This window comes from Pithys albifrons, chromosome 13, assembly GCF_047495875.1.
Source record: "Pithys albifrons albifrons isolate INPA30051 chromosome 13, PitAlb_v1, whole genome shotgun sequence".
NCBI classification, from domain to species: Eukaryota; Metazoa; Chordata; class Aves; order Passeriformes; family Thamnophilidae; genus Pithys; species Pithys albifrons.
Genome location: NC_092470.1, coordinates 20208704 through 20221636, shown reverse-complemented (window position 1 = coordinate 20221636; position 12933 = coordinate 20208704). Strand labels below are relative to the sequence as shown.

Sequence of the window (12933 nt, the reverse complement as noted above, 5' to 3'; positions counted from 1 at the left end):
TGGGGCTGGCAAAGGCTTTTCACACAACACATCAAGGCACACAAGGACCAAAGTTAATTAGGGCTGTTCATATCCTTACTGGAAGGGAGAGCTGCACCCCAGCCCTGCCAATCCAATTGCACCCAAGAGCTAAAAGATACTAAGAATAAAAAACAAACCCCCAAACAACAGAAAAAAAAGATAATTTGGGAAGAAAACCTGATTTCTGCTTAACTCAAGCACTGCTTGGCCCTATTGGTTTCCTCCAGCAGGAAAATGGCATTATGGTGCCTCTAACAGCATCAGAAGCTCCTAATAAATTAACAAGGGAAAATTAATGGCTGCTCAGTCCATTAAATCTTGTTAATTTTATTTTTGTTGTAATAATACAGCAATCAGGAGTTTACATTATTAAACCAATATTTATTAGGAGAACTTGTTTTAATTGGATCCCTGATGTGATAATCCTGTACAGTGGGTATTTCTTTATTTTTGCTTTTATTTCTCATTATACTTCCATGACTGCAATATTCAGGGTCTTTTCCTAATACTGTAAGAATGAAGCAACCACTTTACACATTTTGTTTCACACAGATTCAACACTTACCACACAATATAATGAGAATATCATGAATCCTCTCAGAAGCTTTTTTGGCTATTTCAGTTTCTCAAGAAAGGGGAGGAGGAGAAAAGGCAGAGAAATGAATATTTGAAAGCATCTCAACAAATACAAAATACAACTCTCCCCCTTAGCCCATCTCTGTATAAACATTCCTGTGGTGTTCTCAAGCCATGAGGAGTTTTACCACCAGTTTTAAGGCACAACCTGAGCTGGGCTGCACATTGCAGGCAAAAAGAGAAATAAATATATTGACAAAAGGGTTTGAATTGTATTGGCTGCTGACAGAGAAATGACAAATTGGAGGAAGATGCCTTAATAAAGGGCTGGGGCTGCTGTGCTATTGCAGCAGCAACTCAGAATTCCAGATTATTCTGGGTTGGAAGGGACCCACAAGGATCATCGAGTCCAACTCTTCAGTCAATGGCCCACATAGGGGATTGAACCCATGACCTTGGCATTGTTACAGCCAAGTTTGAACCAACTGAGCTGATCTCCTTTGGTTTGGGCCTCTCCTCCCTCCTTTCCCAGCTCCTTCCTCTCTGCTGGAATAACTGAAGGAGAAGTTGCTCCCTAACTGGTTGTACCAACATTATTGCCTGAGCTTAACAGGAGGGGTTTGGGTTTGGAAGTGGCATCGTGTGGTCTACAAGGCAACTCCACACAATCATCCAGGCTGGAACTGGAAAAATTACTGGGAAATTCCATCATTTCCAATCCAAGGGTGGGGACAAGAAGATGGAGGGGCTGTGAGGAACAGAAACATGTGCCCAGGGGTTGGATGGCAAGGAGGAATCACAGAATGGATTGGGGTGGAAAAGACCTCCAAGATCAGCAAGTTCAACCCTTGATCCAACCCCACTGTGATCACCAGCCCAGGGCACTCAGTGCCCTGGGCTGGTGATCACAGTGGGGTTGGATCAAGACATGGTGGATTCTCACTCAGTGCCACATCCACAGAATCATAGAATGGATTGGGTTGGAAAAGACCTCCAAGATCATCAAGTCCAACCCTTGGGCCAACTCCAGTCCCTTTACCAGATCATGGCACTCAGTGCCACAGCCAAGCTCAGCTGAAAAACCTCCAGGGATGGGGAATCCACCCCTTCTCTGGGCAGCCCATTCCAAGGCCTAAGAACTCTCTAGAAAGAATTTTTTTCTGATCTCCAGCTTCAATTTCCCCTGGCAGAGCTTGAGCCCATCGTGCCCCCTTGTCCTATGGCTGAGAGGAGATGGACAGGAGGCCCAGCAGGAAGAAAGTCCCCTCTGTGCCCTCGCTGTGTTTTCACCTTCACACCTGCAAAGTCCCCCTAAGGCCACACCAAAGCTGGTTCCAGAGCAGGGCACCCTGAGCTGGCACTGCCACAGCCACACCAGCTCCTGGGGCACTGAAGCAGCACAAAGGGCAGGGCAGGGCAGGGCAGGGCAGGGCTGTAAAACCTGCCCAGAAAGCTGGGGCAGTACAGAGGGCAGTGGACACAGATTTGCAGCACTAAAATCAACAGGAAACCACCAGCAAACCAGTGCAGTGGCTGGCAGTGTTTGCACACAGGGGCTGTCCTGTGCCATCCCCAGGGCACCCCTTTACAGGGCACACGGCCCCGAACAAGTCCAGGCAGCACTAAAGCTCCTCCCACACAAGGACTGGCCTAATTAAAATGAGGTGGTTTAAAACTGGCATTAAAATAATACACACATTTGCATGTGGACACACAGAACTACGGCTGGCCCTTGGCTTGTTAATTAAACCAGCCAGGCATCAAGCTCAAAAGAACACAAAAACACAGAATATTCCAAGCTGGAAGGGATCCACAAGGATCATCAAGCCCAACGACCTCAAAAATCACCCCATGGTGTGAAATCACAACACACTTCAAGGTCTTCAGGCAGAGCCCCTGCCACTTAATGTTCTTGGAGTTCTCCTATTTCCTGCTATCAAAGCAAACCAAAGATCACGAGCAATTCCTGGAGGTGTTGTCTGCTCAGCTACCAACACAACAGAAGCTCTGCTCACACCCAAATGTTCCTAAAATCTTTAGGCATTATCCTTAGGTATTGTGTTCTTTATGTACTATGATCCTTATGTATTATGATCCTTATGTATTATGATCCTTATGTATTATATTCCTTATGTATTATGATCCTTATGTATTATGTTCCTTATGTATTATGATCCTTATGTATTATATTCCTTATGTATTATGTTCCTTATGTACTATATTCCTTATGTACTATGTTCCTTATGTATTATGTTCCTTATGTATTATGATGTTCCTTATGTATTATATTCCTTATGTATTAAGATCCTTATGTATTATATTCCTTATGTATTATATTCCTTATGTATTATATTCCTTATGTATTATATTCCTTATGTATTATATTCCTTATGTATTATGTTCCTTATGTATCATGTTCCTTATGTAACATGATCCTTATGTATCATGTTCCTTATGTGTTATCCCTGGTTTTCCCCACCAAAATGTAAATAATTGGAGGAACACCTTGCTCACCACCTGCCTTTAAGAGGCAAATGTGCCCCGTTTCCATTTCAATTGGTACATTCTCTCCTTTATCTGATGAGTTCCACCAGAAATAACACCCACCTCGCCTCAGAATTATTTTCTACATTAAAAAACACCCCACCACTTAAAAGAAAGTGTTCCTTATACCCAAGAATCCTGGCTCCCCTGAAACCACTGCAGACACCAAAACAAATGAACACAGCAATAAGTTCAAAAGAAAAAAATATGCATATGAAAATTGAGTACAAAGTGTCATGAGATTTATGTCTTAATCTGTGTAGCACCACTACAGCCCTGCAAACAAAGCACTGAGTGTCTCATCCCATATCAGCAGGACTAGAAATACTGCCCAGCTTTTAGGAATTACTGAGGGCCCAGCACATGCTCTGGTTTCTGCAGTCCACAGAGTCAAAGACTCACCAAAATCCAGCCCAAGACATTTCACTTCTAAGACAAAATGCTGCCAGGGCACATGGCAAGTGAGAGAAATGCCCACCCTGAAAGCTGGGCTGTCCAAATCAATGCACCTGCCAGAAAAGATGGATTTTAATGGACAAAAGAATGAGTGTTTTTAACTTTATCACCCAACACAGTATGAAAAATGCCTTATGGCCAGTCAGACCCAGCTGGGCACAACTCACTAGGTCAGTCCTGACACCAAAGCCCACCAGGACAGAGGTTTAAAGGAGCCTCCAGGGACAGGATTGGCTTTGGCTTTGTCCTGGAGGAGGATGAAGGAAGGTCCTCCAAAGGATCCATCCTGCCCAGCTCCAGCATCATCAGAAACCAGCAGAGAACATCAGAGTCCTCCACGTTTTTCAGGGGGAAATCACTTCCTGCTCCAGCAGTAAAAACAAGAAGGAAAAATCCTGCCAGGACCATCACACTGAAATCCTTGAAGGCCTCCCCAGCCTTTTGCTCTTTGCCACAAGTTCTCCCAACAGAAAATCTGAGGCCTCTGGAGTCTGTCACAGAAATGGAGCTCCTGGAAAACAACAGTGCTGAACAACTACACAACCAAATAAACCAGTCATTGTTTAACAATCTGTCAGGAGATGGCACATAGGAGGTACATTTCCAGTTCCCAGGGGATAAAAATGACAGTGGGAATAAATTTCATATTCTAATTCCTCAGCCCTACAACAAGAATTTTTCTTTTTCTTGCTCTGTCTTAAAACAGCCCCACCTGATCCCTCCAGGAATTTGCTGGGTAGTTCTTGTTCCCAGGAGCAACATTTCTGCAGAGCTGGAGCACTTTTCCAACTGAAACTCGCTGGGTCTCATGGATACAATGGCTAATTTTGGACTTGCCCTGCTTCTGCTGGGCCAGAGTCATCCCTGGCAGGGCTCCACTGTAATTCAGTCCACTCAGGCACTCCACACAATGCACAGCATCAGCTGATCCTTAAGGATGGTTTTTCCCCCCCTCTCTGACATATTTATTTGAGTAAAGAGTAAAAGGACATGGAGAGTTATTAAATAAAAGAAGAAAACAAACAGCAAACTAGAAGCACACTCAGATTGTCTGGCAAACACTAATTCCAAATGACACAGGAATGAGATTCAGATACATCAGGACAAGCAGAGCAGTCCAGAGGGGAAGGCACAGCTCTTAAAGCCACAAGGCCTGGTTGGAACTCCAGCTCTGCCACGACTTCCAGACAGGCTGCTCCAGATTTCCACACCATTTCCCAATCCCTGATAGAGAATTATTAACATCTCAGCACAGAATAACCTAACCAGGCTCAGCTGGGTCTCTGTGATGTACACACTGAACAATAAGAACAGCACATATGAAGTTGTGGTTAAAAACCTGTGCCAAGGAACGAGGAGCTCCCACCAAAACTGATGCCAGAGGTTTGAATCATAGAATGGATTGGGTTGGAAAAGACCTCCAAGATCAGCAAGTTCAACCCTTGATCCAACCCCACTGTGATCACCAGCCCAGGGCACTCTGTGCCCTGGGCTGGTGATCACAGTAGGGTTGGATCAAGACATGGTGGATTCTCACAGTGGGATTGGATCAAGACGTGGTGGATTCTCACTCAGTGCCACATCCATAGAATCATAGAATGGATTGGGTTGGAAAAGACCTCAGAGATCAGCAAGTCCAACCCTACTCTGTGCCCTGGGCTGGTGACCACAGTGGGGTTGGATCAAGACATGGTGGATTCTCACTCAGTGCCACATCCATAGAATCATAGAATGGATTGGGTTGGAAAAGACCTCCAAGATAATCAAGTCCAACCCTTGGTCCAACTCCAGTCCCTTTACCAGATCATGGCACTCAGTGCCACGTCCAGTGTCACCTTAAACACCTCCAGGGATGGGGAATCCACCAACAGAGAATCATAGAATGTGCTGGGTTGGAAAAGACCTCCAAGATCATCAAGTCCAACCCTTGATCCAACCCCATTGTGATCACCAGCCCAGGGCACTGAGTGATCACAGTGGGGTTGGATCAAGACATGGTGGATTCTCACTCAGTGCCACATCCATAGAATCATAGAATGGATTGGGTTGGAAAAGACCTCCAAGATAATCAAGTCCAACCCTTGGTCCAACTCCAGTCCCTTTACCAGATCATGGCACTCAGTGCCACAGCCAAGCTCAGGTTAAAACCTCCAGGGATGGGGAATCCACCCCCTCTCTGGGCAGCCCATTCCAATCCCTGAGCACTCTCTCTGCAAAGAATTTTTTTTGAGATCTGCAGGATCCAGGCTCAGTGCCATAAATGAACATGGAATGTTTGAATTTCTGCACAATTTTCATCAACAGAGCAAGATTTAGGAAAAAAAGAGACATTCAGGAAGAACAGCCAGGACAACCTCTGAAGGTGAGAACATTCATGACTTGTGATACCTATTTGTGTTGTTACTTATTTTCCACCTTCAAAATTATCTTTTTAAATGAAAGCATCGCATCTGACCCAACTCTTGGCTTCCCTTAAATCATAAAGCATCCTCCCTTCTCTTTAAACCACCTTTTCAGCAGCAGCAGCAGCTCCAAGGGGCTCCCTGCCCTGTTCCCTCCAGCTCAGCAGCACCAGACACAATGCCCAGGTCACCCCAGCAGGGCTGCTCAAGCCATTTTCCCCCTTTTGAAATGGTAAGTCTTTCAGGGAAGCGGTTTAAACAGGCAATTAGCTACGTGCAAAGCACTCTGCTTTACCAGGAATTTAAAAATACAGCTTTTAAGGCGTTTGCATCGTTTGGGAGCTCTACAGGTTTGGATTTCTGCTTCCAGCAAGGCCAAGCCAGAGCCGCTCTAACAAAAGCTGAGAGCTGGATTTGCATTACAGACCAAAATCTCAGCCACCAAAAACATAAGGAGGGAGACTCTATTTTTTCCTTTAAAAAAAAAAAAAAACAACCCAGTGCAGTTGTTGGAAGAAAATTTGCGGAGTTCCAAACATCCCCATTTCTAAGGCGCTCGCTTCACTTTTTCATGCAACAGATGCCGCTTTGTAGCAGCCCCTGCATATTAAATCATTCTGACAACCAAGAAAGCACACATTTGTTTGGGCCGGAGCGAAGCATGAATACACACACACACACTGCTATCTTCGCACACAATTATGCGCCATTCAAATATTTGGGATGAACTTTGGCCTTTGTTTAAAAAAAAAAAAAAAAAGAGGAGAAAAAAAAAGTGTTCTCCACCAACAACCAGGAACAGCCTCAGCTCGGAGAAATCTGCAGCAATAAATAAAGCATCACTTGTGAGCAGCCTTTTGAAGGCTACTTGGAAAATTATTCTTAGATGGGATAGTTACACACACGCGTTCTTTACGGTTTATGGAGGGGGCTCAGTATGGAGGCTAAAAATAAAACCGACGTTAATTGAAAAAGCGGGGGGGAAATCGGTTCTGTTCGCCCTCACGTGGTGCGCTGGGTTGGTCGGTTTGTCTGTTTGGGGTTTTTGCGCTTCCAACGATCCCCTTCAGCTCTGCCAATGTGCATTCCCAACTTCAAAAGTGATTGGAAAACCCGAGCAAAGCGGGGCTCTAAATCAAGAGTGTCGGGCTGGATAACACGGGAGAAGCCACGCGAGGAAAACAAACCCGCGCTCCTGACGCTGCCATCGGGAATAAAAGAACGCGGCAATGAGGAATAAAAGGACACGGCAATGAGGAATAAAAGAACGCGGCAATGAGGAATAAAAGGACACGGCAATGAGGAATAAAAGGACACGGCAATGAGGAATAAACACACACGGCAATGAGGAATAAAAACACACGGCAATGAGGAATAAAAGAACGCAGCAATGAGGAATAAACACACACGGCAATGAGGAATAAAAGGACACGGCAATGAGGAATAAACACACACGGCAATGAGGACTAAAAGAACGCGGCAATGAGGAATAAACACACACGGCAATGAGGACTAAAAGAACGCGGCAATGAGGAATAAAAACACACGGCAGTGAGGACTAAAAGCACACGGCAATGAGGAATAAACACACACGGCAATGAGGCTCAAAAGCACACGGCAATGAGGAATAAACACACACGGCAATGAGGACGAAAAGCACACGGCAATGAGGACTAAAAGCACACACCAGCAGCACTCGGGAACACGCAGAAACTTCTGCCAGTGAGTGAGTGAGTGACCCCCCGATCGGCGGCGCTCCCAACTCCGCGAGTCCCGGCTCGGCTGCACACACGTTTCCCTCCCCTGCGCTCCCCTCTCTTGTTACCTCACAGTAATTCGAGTCTTCAGCCAGTTTTTGGTGGGTTTTTTTTAACTATATATCGAGCGTGCAGGAGGGGGCTAACACAGCACGAAGCCGGAGGGGCTGGGGAGCAAAACAACGCTGTCCCTGCCGTGTAGAGCACGGGGGTCCCTCGGGATAGCGCTGCTCCCGCTGGAACCCCGCAGGGACCCCGAAGGGACACCCCGGCCTCGGCAGGGAGCCCCCGCAGGGACCCCCGGACCCGCAGGGACCCCCCGGCCTCGGCAGGGATCCCCCGATGGGACCTCCGGACCCACAGGCATCCCCAGGTGCCGCAGGAATCCCGCACCCGCAAGGTCCCTCCGGACCCGGCAGGGACCCCTCGATGGGACCTCCGGACCCGGCAGGAACCCCCCGATGGGACCTCCGGACCCGGCAGGGAGCCCTCGATGGGACCTCCGGACCCGGCAGGGAGCCCCCGATGGGACCTCCGGACCCGGCAGGGACCCGCCGATGGGACCTCCGGACCCGGCAGGGATCCCCCGATGGGACCTCCGGACCCGGCAGGGATCCCCCGATGGGGCCTCCGGACCCGGCAGGGATCCCCCGATGGGGCCTCCGGACCCGGCAGGGACCCCCCGATGGGGCCTCCGGACCCGGCAGGGATCTCCAGGCCCCGCAGGGATCCCGCACCCGCAGAGTCTCCCCGCATCCGCAGGGATCCCCCGACAGGACCCCCCGCCCCCGCAGGGCCCCCCGGCCGGGGGAGCCGCGTTTTGCTCTCGGTACCTGGGGATGGTGATGCACTTGGTGTTGATGTTCTGCGTGGTGATCGCCTTCTCCAGCTCGTCCAGCTGCCCCGTCTTCTTCAGCTTCTTCACCAGGCTCTTCACCGCCTTCTCGCACCATTTCTCCTCCTGCCCGTTCTGCTCGCCTTTCTTCCAGCCCAGCAGCCGCTTGACGATGGGAGGGGTGAAGGGCAGGATGGACGACATGCTGGCGCTGCCGGCGGGGCCCGCTCGGCCCGCACAAAGCCCTGCGCGGCCTCAGCGCGGGGCTCCAAACTTTGCGCGGAGTTGGCCGCCCGTGCCCGGCGGCGGCTGCTCCCTCCTCCTCCCCCGCCTGCCCCGCTCTGTGTGCGCGGAGAGGCGCCCACTCCAGCTCATTCCCAGTCTGTCTCTCATGCAAATTGCCTGCTGGCCGCCCCGGCCCGGCTTCCACCCCCTCCTTCCCTCCCAAACGCGCCGCCGAGGGAGGGAAGAGAGGGAGGGACGGCTGGAAGGAGGAGGGAGGGAAGGAGGGGAGGGCGCGGAGGCTCCGCTCGCTCCGGCCCAGCGGGGCCCCCGAGGGGGTTCGCGCTCCGCGGGCTCTCCCGGAGCGCAACAGCCCCGGGGCAGGACAAGGAGCGGTGGCCGCAAAAATCCCACCCAGGGAAAATAAACACCAGGGTAAAGCCCCGTCCGTGGCCGGTCTGTGCCAGGGTGGCGCTTTCCTGCGTGGAAAAGTGTGTTCCCACACAGGTACCTGAACGCGGCGTGGCCAGGCGGGCTCAGACCATCGGTGGCTTTTTGTTTCAATCCCTCTAATTTACTATTCCATTCCCTCATTTTTCCACGCCGAGCACCAGGTACCCAAATAATTGTCGCCCTGTATCAGGCGCAAATGACAGTCTGGAGGTGTTTACAGCCGGAGCTGGGCAGGAACTCTCAGACGGAACATCTTTGTCAGAGCACGATGGTTTGTTCGGGTCGAGGTGTTTGGTGGAGGTGCCTCCGTTGGGGCTGACTCAGGGTGGCATCCAGGTACATTTCCAGTTTCTAACTTTCCATCTTGGCTCAGACTGGCCACTCCCCGGTCTCAAACATTGGACACTGCCCGGTCTCAAACATCACTCCCTCCATGCTGAGAGGGAGCCCAGGTCCTAAAAGAAACATAAATACAAACTTTAGCTCCTCAGGACACCAGCTTGCTGATAAACCCCCCAAAATCACAAAATCAGTTGGGTTGGAAGAGACCTCTGAGACCATCCAGTCCAGCCCTTGATCCAACCCCACTGTGATCACCAGCCCACATCCAGTGTCACCTTAAACACCTCCAGGGATGGGGAATCCACCCCCTCTCTGGGCAGAACATTCCAAGGCCTGAGCACTTTCTCTATAAAGAATTTCTTTCTGATATCCAACCTAAACCTCCCCTGGCAGAGCTCAAGCTGTGCCCTCTTGTCCTACTGTTGGTTCCTGGGAGAAGAGACCAACGGCCCCCCTGGGTACAACCCCTGTCAGGCAGTTCCTCTGAGCCTCCTCTTCTCCAGGCTGAACACCCCCAGCTCCCTCAGCCTCTCCCCACAGCACTTGTGCTCCAGTCCCTTCTCCAGCCTCATTGCTCTTCTCTTCTCACTTGGCTTGGAAGAAATCTCTGAGATCATCAAATCCAACCCTTGATCCAACCCCACTGGGATCACTCTGGCACAGAGTGCCCTGGGCTGGTGATCACAGTGGGGTTGGATCAAGACCTGGTGGATTCTTTGTCCCTGGAGGTGTTTAAGAGGACACTCAGTGCCACATCCAGTCCCTTCTCCAGCCTCGTTGCTCTTCTCTGGACCTGCCCCAGCACCCCAATCTCTTTCCTGAACTGAGGGGCCCAGAACTGAACACAACACTCAAGGTGTGGCCTCACCACAGGGGGAGAATCCCTTCCCTCATCCTGCTGACCACACTATTCTTGATCCAGGCCAAAATGGTGCTGAGCAAGCAGCAAGGAGGCCAAGGACCACCTGCAGAGTCACCAGGTGCCTCCAAGCAAGGCTGGTTCCCGTTTCTCAGCTCCAGCTGCTGCTCAGCAACTTGCAACAGCTGCCCAGGAGCAACGGGCTCAGAGCTCTGTGGGACCTCAGAGCTCTGTGGGACCTGGCTCTCTAATTCAGAGTTTAGGAGCTGGGATGTGCTTCCCAATTTTCTGCATCTGGAAAGGGTCATGGAGCCCAAATCTGGGAAGCCTCCGGCGCTGCTCGGCAGCTCCTGGACCCAAAAGTTCTGCCAACCCAACAGTGCCACATTCCAGGTTCCAGAGCAACCCAGTGGGAGACTCCTGGAGAGGTGGGATCCCAAACCTTCCCGTGCCCATGGCCTGGGAGCAGCCAACCACACAGATTGCCTTGTGGCAGGGGAGGATCCTGTGGGATCAGACACCACCTGAGGCCACTGGCTTGGCTTTCACAGGGATTCCAAACCCAGTGTTTTATTCCAAATTGACAGCACCACTTTTTGAAATATCAATATTGGCTACAAATCAAACACACCCTTCTCTGTGTTTTTTCCCCCTCCAACATTCTCCCATTATTCCCCAACAGGCATTCCCTGAGTGTCTCGAATTTTGGAGGCTCACCACGAAAATGTTGGAGTGTTGCCCTGACCCAGTTTTTGGCTGCCCTGGTTGGAGATGCCTGAAGTGCAAAGATGTGGAACTCCTGCAGATGATGCCAACGTTGTTGGAGGAAACAGTTCCTCAATACCTCTAAAACAAAGCAAAAACATGTTGCTTTTAGTGTAAATAGTGTCAGGATGCCTTAAATTACTGACTTGCCAGTGCTGTTGACTTGCTGCATATTTTGAGTTTTCTGAAAAGACCAAGTTTCTGATACTTTATGATTATTTAAGACTCTGAACTCTTATTTAAAAATTGTGTTTCACAACTTTAGAGAATATCTCGAAGATGTGAAACAAAAATGGGGAAGTTAAATACATTTTTAAATGTAGAAATACGTATTTATTACACTTTTTTACTGTGGTGAAGTTAAATAATCTTTTTCTATTTTCTTTATTCTTGGCCCAGCACATTTTGCAAGTAAAAGAAACCCAGGACTGAAGGACCTGCCTCAAACATGGCAAGTCCATTCCACATCAGGGTGATCTCAGGGCAGATCTCTTTGGGGAATCAACATTTCTTTCTAAATAAATATTTTCTAGGTAGGAGCTCATGGGGACAATTCCAGAAAGTTTTCCATAGTGCTCCAATCTCATTGCCACCCTCACAATTCATATTGTGCCCTCGGTCCAGCAGCACTTCCAGAGTTTTCTGGACATGTTCATGGGCTGCTCTTCACTCCTCCCAGTCATATCACAAGGGATCAACTGGGGCTATTTGAATAAGGGGAAGGAGAGGGAGAGCTGAGTGGTTTGCACAGTGATTTAGTGGCCAAAAGGTGAATATAATTTGCTAGACACTAAACCAAACTGGGTCTCCCTTGCTTACAATCTCCTAAATGAGGCAGCTAAACCTCTGAGCCAACCTCTGAGCCACAGCAGCACCAAAAACACAACTGAAAACAAGCAAACCTTTGGGGTTGGGATGTGGGAGGACTTGTGAAGCTGAAGGCCATGACATTTTGTGGAACAGCCTGTGTGCCTGCTGGGTTACCTGTAAGAATGAACTGTTCTATGAAAATATGACTTTCTGAACCCCTGCACAGTAGCCCTTTATTTCTGAGAGTTTTGGACACTCTCATAGTGGAAAAGTTAACGGAGAGGAAAAGCAGGACCATCCCAGTTCTGAGTGATCTGAGCCATTTGCTGGTTTACACAAAGTCTGAGGCCTTGGAAGCAGGAGAAGGTGATGCTTCTTTTTTGTGATTATGCTTATTATTTGTGATACAATTTGTTATTTACTTTCTGAAGGTCGTTCTCTTTCTTTGCTTGGGGCATAGTAGAGGTTCAGGAGCTTATCACAGTTTACTCTTGCTGAAAAATACAAATACATAAAGTCTGCAATAATGTCAGAAAACCAGATACTTCAAGAAACCCCCCAAACCCTTTACAGCTCTTTTCATTTCACTAAAACACCTTCAAATGGCTGAAAAATATTGTCTACATGCATTGGTTTAATGAAGAGGAGCAGAATTTCAATTTTACTTTCACAAAGAGAAAAAATTGGGCTCTGCTCCAGGAACAATGTAAAATTAGCATGAGAAACAAGAAGGTGTTTGCTGGAGCTCATTTGTACCTCGATTGGAAACAGTTTGAGCAGCTTGAGAGGCTGAGGAATGGCTTCCATGGTCCCTTGGCATCCTTGGAGCAGCCAGGAGGGATTGTGGGGCAGACAGGACCTCCCTCCCTCCCCGCCAGCCCTGCAGGAGGG

General features: G+C 49.0%; 1 protein-coding gene and 1 long non-coding RNA gene across 4 annotated transcripts in view; one reads left to right on the top strand and one right to left on the bottom strand.

The window, feature by feature from the left end:
• The window catches only part of SMAD3 (SMAD family member 3), an 83340-nt gene extending 74189 nt beyond the window's left edge, over nt 1–9151 (bottom strand). Inside the window, exon 1 of one of the 2 annotated variants that reach the window (XM_071568877.1) lies at nt 8590–9151. In XM_071568877.1, the coding sequence (XP_071424978.1) occupies nt 8590–8795 (206 nt within the window). In that variant the 5' untranslated portion in view covers nt 8796–9151. The remainder of the gene's footprint in view (nt 1–8589) is intronic. The other variant, XM_071568876.1, reaches the window with a different exon arrangement.
• LOC139678213 (uncharacterized) lies at nt 7046–12463 on the top strand. 2 transcript variants are annotated; one of them, XR_011698987.1, is made up of 3 exons: nt 7046–7857; nt 9428–9602; nt 11150–12463. It is a non-coding gene; the product is annotated as an uncharacterized lncRNA (long non-coding RNA). The 2 variants fall into 2 exon arrangements; XR_011698988.1 differs by lacking the exon at nt 11150–12463 and adding an exon at nt 10210–10240.
• The last annotated feature ends 470 nt before the right edge of the window (nt 12464–12933 follow it).